This window comes from Fukomys damarensis, unplaced genomic scaffold (assembly GCF_012274545.1).
Source record: "Fukomys damarensis isolate Sample0158 unplaced genomic scaffold, DMR_v1.0_HiC HiC_scaffold_30, whole genome shotgun sequence".
NCBI classification, from domain to species: domain Eukaryota; kingdom Metazoa; phylum Chordata; class Mammalia; order Rodentia; family Bathyergidae; genus Fukomys; species Fukomys damarensis.
This window is the reverse complement of record NW_022900942.1, coordinates 685,830-692,415: the sequence shown is the minus strand read 5'-3', so window position 1 is coordinate 692,415 and position 6,586 is coordinate 685,830. Positions and strand designations below refer to the sequence as shown.

General features: G+C 36.6%; 1 protein-coding gene across 1 annotated transcript; it reads right to left on the bottom strand.

Annotated features, from left to right (window-relative positions):
* Window positions 1–5,239: 5,239 nt before the first annotated feature.
* Window positions 5,240–6,274, bottom strand: LOC104866674 (olfactory receptor 7G2). Its single transcript, XM_019208451.2, is given in 1 exon segment — window positions 5,240–6,274. A coding segment is annotated over 1 exon segment (1,035 nt).
* Between the last annotated feature and the right edge of the window lie 312 nt (window positions 6,275–6,586).

Genomic DNA, 6,586 nt, shown 5'->3' with positions numbered 1-6,586 from the left:
GATTGCATGGAGTTGTGGAATGCTGGTTTTGTATTCAAGACATTCCTTGTGTGCTCTTTGCTATGAAATCATATTGATTTTGAAATCCATTGATTTTGAAAGAAAGATTTGCAGGATATATCAATCTGCATTGCTGGTTGTTTTCTTTTAGGGCTTGAGTATGTCATTCCAAACTCTTCTTGACTAGGCTTTTTGCTGAGAAGTGTGTTGTGGCTCTAATGGGCTATCCTTTGTATGGGGTTTGCTTGTTTTCTCAAACTGTTCTTAGTATTTTTTCTTGCCTGTATTTCTGGAATCTTGATTGTTCTATACCTAGGTGTTGATATTTTTGTCACAGCTAGAAGGAGTTCTATGTGCCTCATTTATCTTCATGTCAAATTCCTTTTTCTTGTTTGTGAAGACTTCTGCAATTATTTCTTTAAAAGAATTTTTATGTGCTTTGTGCTATGTCCTACTCTATTGCTTCTCATCAATCTTAAGTTATTCTTTTTTTTTTTGTATCTTCCAGTAACTGTTGGATCGATTTCTCATGATTCCTGACTACATTTAATAAATCTTTCTATTCATGTTGGCTAACTACCATCCTTTCTTCTATCTATGAAATTCTGTTCCAACATTCATGTGTTCTACTGTGGAAACATTCAATGGAATTGTTAATTTTTCGGACATCTGCTTTGATGAGTTTTATGTCTTCCAATTCTTTCCTATGTTGGATATTCAAGGATTCTACCATTTTCCTCGACTCTTATATTTTTAACTGTGTCCTCTCTAGAGCTTTTAACCATTTCTTTTATCTTGGTCACCATCTCTCTCATTACCTAAAAAATTATTTCTGATTTCAGTTTTTCCAGAAGCTCTATCTTTGTCGTCCTTCTTAACGCTGCAGGAAGCCTATATGGTTGACTTTTGTTCCATCTCTGTGCCCTCTGGATTTCATTTGGGTCATCTGGAAGTTTTGGTTTGCATCTTGTTTAGGTGTCTTATCATTTAATTTGTTGTTGCTATTTTTGTTGTTTATGTTTTTTTTTTCAATTTATTCATGGCTTCGTACTTGTATATTTATTTTTATTGTAAGCATCTTTATTCCAGCATTTAGCACCCATATGGAATATTTCTGTCTGAAAAGTGGCTTCCAGGTATAGCTGATTTTAGGGTTTTCAATCTGTAATGACCCTTAAACAGTCTCAGTTTCAGTATATCAAGAAGAACAACTGACTTGGGTAGTCACAACACCTTGGCCAAAGTAATTCATTCACCATTGACAACAGCCTCAAAGACAGCTTAGAAAATGAAAAATGTTGCTAACTATTTATGATTTATCCTCTACTGCATGAACTTGACTTGAAATTATATATCAAATTCTAGGGCCAATCCGAATTACATAGGAAATAAGCCCTTTGGCATAGTGAATGTACCTTCCAGGAAGAAAATTTTGAATGAGTTGGGGATAGAGAAATAGGAGATGGAGAGTTGAGAATTAGAGCTACAGGACACAGGAAGATCAAATAAACTTTGATAAAATGTTGAAGATAGCAGTAAAAGAGAATTAAGGAAGAAAAGTAAGAAGAAAACAAACTAATCCTAACAGGAGTACTAGAAACCATATTTATTCTGTTATAGAAATAAGAGCACAAAAGGAAAAATGAAAAGGAAAAACAGGCATAAAATGGAGAGAACTGAAGTAGAGGAAGTAAGGAGGATAAAAGAAAAGATAGGACAAGGAAGAAAAGTAAAAGATAATAGTTTTCTTCAAGGCATGTCTCTGCTGTCACTGGTAGACAATGTGGGTGATGCAGGTCTGAGTCAGTTATTCTTGGCCAGCCAGGTGTAGTCTACTGAGATTCAGACTAGTTTCTGTCTCTGAGGTCAGAATTGAGCTCTCTGACCTCCTGTAAATTTGAACTCTGCAGGGTTTTGCTGAGGTTCAAACTGCCCCTCTCCCCCAGCAATTCAGGATTCAGATAAGAGGGGCTGATCTCACCCACTCACCAACCACTGTAGTATTCTGGATCTTTATTACAGAGCCTATCTGCTCTCCCAGTGGGCTTCAGTTGTATGCCACAAGCATTGGAGAGGGCCTCTGTCTGCCACTCATCACTCTGTCATCTTCCTGAGCTCAGAACTATGGTCTTCTTGCTCTCTACCTGGTCTGACCCTTGCTCTTGTTCACAGGCAGGCAGCCCTAGCTGTTGAAGAATGGGGTGTAGACCTGGGCCCTGACCACTGAAGAATTTTATTTACATTTTTTCTACCAGGGACAAGAACAGAAGACCTGGCAGGGTTCTTTGTAGAAAGGACAGGATGAGTGGAATAAAAACGTAGCAAGATGAAAGAAAAATGAAGCATCTTCAGTTAGAAAAATGAAAACTTCAATAACGGATCCATCTACTCAATGTCTTAGTATTATGTTGGCTGTTGGTTTTGCCTATTATTCTTCAAGCAGAAATTTTATCCCTAAACTGTTAAAATTTCTATATTGAGAACATTATACGGCACTTTAATTTTGCAATTTGCTTTCTTACATAACATTTTTGTTGTTGGTGAATTTTTTTTCATCAATACTCACAGGATGTCTGTGATCATCTAAGGGATGAGGTACATTAATATATTTTGAATGTTTTTATTTCCTCTTGCCTCTCCACTGTTCTCTTTTCCTCTGTCTCTAGATCTTCTTCCACATTATTTTTATTATTATTACTATTATTATGAATGTATTATGTTACTTCATTTTTGTGACATAACAATTACATTCATTGTGGAGAAACATATAAAATATGAAAATATGCTTGATTGACAATTACTTCGAGCAAAGAAGAGAGATATAGAATAATACCAGTGGGTCCATTCAGTATAGTTAATAAAGACAAAAAGTTGATACAGCAGAACATCAACATTTGTTAACATTGAATTTTTTTGTTTTTTCGTACCAAGGTTCAGATTCAAGTCCTTGTGCTTATGAAGCAGGCAGCAGAATCACTGAGCAAAATCCCTGGCCCAACATTTGTCAATTTTGAAAAAGTCTAAATAATGACATTTTATAATTATGTAAAATTATTATTACAATATTCATTCTGATGTTACAATTTTAAGTATTCTGATTTTATGAAATACAACAGGCCATTGCAGTATGTACCTGCTTGTCAACATTTAGTGCTTTGGGGGCCCTTAGTAAGGGTCTAGCAATAACCAGGACACAGGGGATGCATAGAAGAATAAACAACTGCATGCTTTATTTTAACAGAGTTAATCTTTTGTAGAGAATTAGAAACAGGATATATTAATCATTACATCATGACATTGCCTCTTTACAGACTTCAAGCTGTTGAGATAATGTTTGTTTTCAACTATTCTAAGAATCAATATAATGCTTATGAAGGCGAAAAACAAAGCCCTTATATGTAAACATATTAGGAGACATCTAGTCGCAAGAGCCACTTCCTTATTCTAAGATAAATTCTAGCAGAACATCGAGATACAGGCAGAGAAAGTATGCTTCCTCTTCACTAGGCCTGCCAAGTGTCCAGGCAGTTTAAGTCACCTCATAGATCCTGGGTAGAATGGCATAGTTTGTTAGGTAAATCTCCACACCTGCTTAATATGTCTTGAGTCTACACTTCTTTTCCCAGGGACCTACTTACCATAAAGAGAGATGACACCAAAATTCATCAACTTGAGTGTGGCTGCACAAGTTACAGAAAGATATGGTGAAAGTGACCAAAAACTTTTATGTCTCCCCTCCATCACAGTGAGGGTGCAATAAAATACCTGAGAATTTAATCATGCTCTTCTTGTGTGAGGATAATTTATATTGAGAATTTATATTTGCTGCTGAGAAAGGAGAAGTCCTGCAGAATGAGACCTGCATTGAGTAATTTTACAAAGATGCAACATAATATATAGTAGTGAAGACAGACAAAAACCATAGGGATAACTCGATAATGATCATTTTTTACATGATTTTTGCTCATGTCTTTTACGTGGACAAAATTGTAATAAATTCCTGCCATGTTTCTAAAAAGTACCCCAAGGGCTTTGGGTTGCCTAACTGGCAAAAGTGTGAAAAGGAGCTTGTCAACTCCCCTGATTTTTGGCTATGCAGAAGGTGCGTTCTCATAGGGCTCTGGGGAGCCAGGCACCATGCCCTTGGCCAAAGAGATAAACTCTGAGGGAATCCTCAGGTGTGGCTTCCCAGCCAGAGAGGACTACAGAGGGAGGTGGTCACATACAGCATATTTGTACTTCCTGTATCCCTGGAGACTCATTAACCAAACACTATTTTCTCATCAAGTTCAGAGTACATTAAAAAGGTTTAAAGACTAACTATCTAGAAAGATAAAATTCCAGATGGCCAAATCCCTTAACTGTGAAGCCAAGTTACTCACGCAATTCATCCCAATAATTTGTGCTTATATACATTTCATACACCATACACAAATGTTCTCTATCATACCACTGTTCTCTATCTTAATTCCTGGCTTATTATACAGATAAGCACAATGATGTTTCTGAAGCATGATTCTAGTATTTGATATGAAAGTTTAGGCTTTACATGTAGGTATACAAAATATCACAGAATGTTTCCTGAGTCTTAATATTCATTCTGAACATTTAGTTCAGCAGATTTTATTTCACATCTTTACTTAATTATGTAATAAATGAAGATGTATGGGTTAATATTTTGTGATTTCACAACTGCTTTGTCCAAATTCACAAAATTTGTCCCAGATACTATTTTATTTCACATGAGGGGATGGTGGGATAAATTTGTGACTCTTCATTTTCTTATAGAATAATAAGAAATTGCAATGTCATTGTCAATAGTAGCGTGCTGGCTTACAGTGATCTCAATTGATGTAGTGAAACATCAGCTACAGTAAATAATTGAAGACCATATTACACATTAGTGCTTAAACAAAATCTTTATGTTTAATGAATTCAATCTTTAATGAAATGTCAAGATATTTAGCTTCATGCTAACTCTTTCAACATATATTTCTTAAATAGAATGATGCTATAATATCTCTAAGCAAGATAAGACAAGATGGCATTTTTATATTGCTCTCTAGAACCGATCGCAATTTATTTCAAATACATGCCGTAATACAAAAATTAAAAATAACACAGCTGATTGCATAAAAGTTTGTACGTAAAACTATTTGTTCATTCATCACAGATCTAGAAAAAAAAAGGTCAGGCAACAAGCACAAAATAAAAGAAATGTAGTTCTTATGTAATCTCATCATTTTGGAATATGGCAGTGGCAGAGCCAGGAATTTTCTTCCATGAAGAATTCAGTCATTGTTAATTCCTTTAGTCCTGCAGATCCAAAGCTAATGAAATAATACAGAAAAGAGAATATTTTACCAGTGAGTTTCATCAGATCTTCCTTCATTTCTCTGATCCTCAGGCTGTAGATAAAGAGGTTCAGCATTTGAGGCACCACAGAATACATCACTGAAGCCACTGCAGCCTTCCTGCTTGAATCAGTAACTGCAGCACTGATGTATACACCAAATCCTGTCCCATAGAACAAGGACACAACAGACAGGTGAGACCCACAGGTGGGAAAGGCTTTATACTTTACTCCTTGTTATGGCATTCCTAAAATAGAGGGCACGATGTGGATATAAGAGAAAATAATTCCTCCAAGAATAATAGCACCAACTATGCAAATCGAAACATAGATCAGGATGTTATCAATGAGAACATCAGAACAAGCAAGCTTGATGACCAGAGCAAGTTCACAGAAGTGAGGAATTTCCTGGTCTGTGCAGGACAGCTGCAGAGCCATCAAACTATGGATCTCGGCATCCCCAGTGCTAACCAACAAAGAGATAAAAACTAGCAGGACACAGAGGTGGGGACGCATAATGACTGTGTATCTCAGTGGATGACAAATGGCCACATAGCGGTCATAGGCCATCACTGCAAGGAGAAAATTTTCCAGGTATACAAAAATTAAGACAAAACTAACCTGTGTGAAGCAGGCTTCGTAAGAGATACTCTTAGTCTGTGTTTGGATGTTAACCAGCATCTTTGGGATGGTGGTGGTGCTTATGCAGATGTCAGTGAAGGACAGGCTAGAGAGGAAAAAGTACATGGGGGTGTGGAGATGGGAGTCAGTGTTCACAGCCAGCATGATGAGCAGGTTTCCCAGGATGGTGACCAGGTAAATGGACAGGAACACACTGAAGATGAGGGGCTGAAGCTCTGGATCATCCGTCAGTCCCAGCAGAAGGAATTCTGAGAATGTGGTTTGATTTTTGGATTGCATATTCTCCATGGATCTAATGGAGGTGATATGGTTAAAATTATGTGAAAAAGTGGATTATATACAAGGAGCAGAAGACTCTTCTGGAAATATAGTAGTCATAACATTTTTTTTTTGTAGAAGTCACTTTTGAAAAGGCTGGAAATGAGAATTACTAAACTATGCTTTATGATTCATGATATATTAAATATCTCTAAATTTTGACAATCATTGCTTTAAGAAAGAAATACTGTTCAGGGCCAGGGATTTAACTCAGCAGTTTGGTGGCCTGCCTTCCAAGCATGAGGACCTGAGTTCAATCCCCGGTACCAAAAA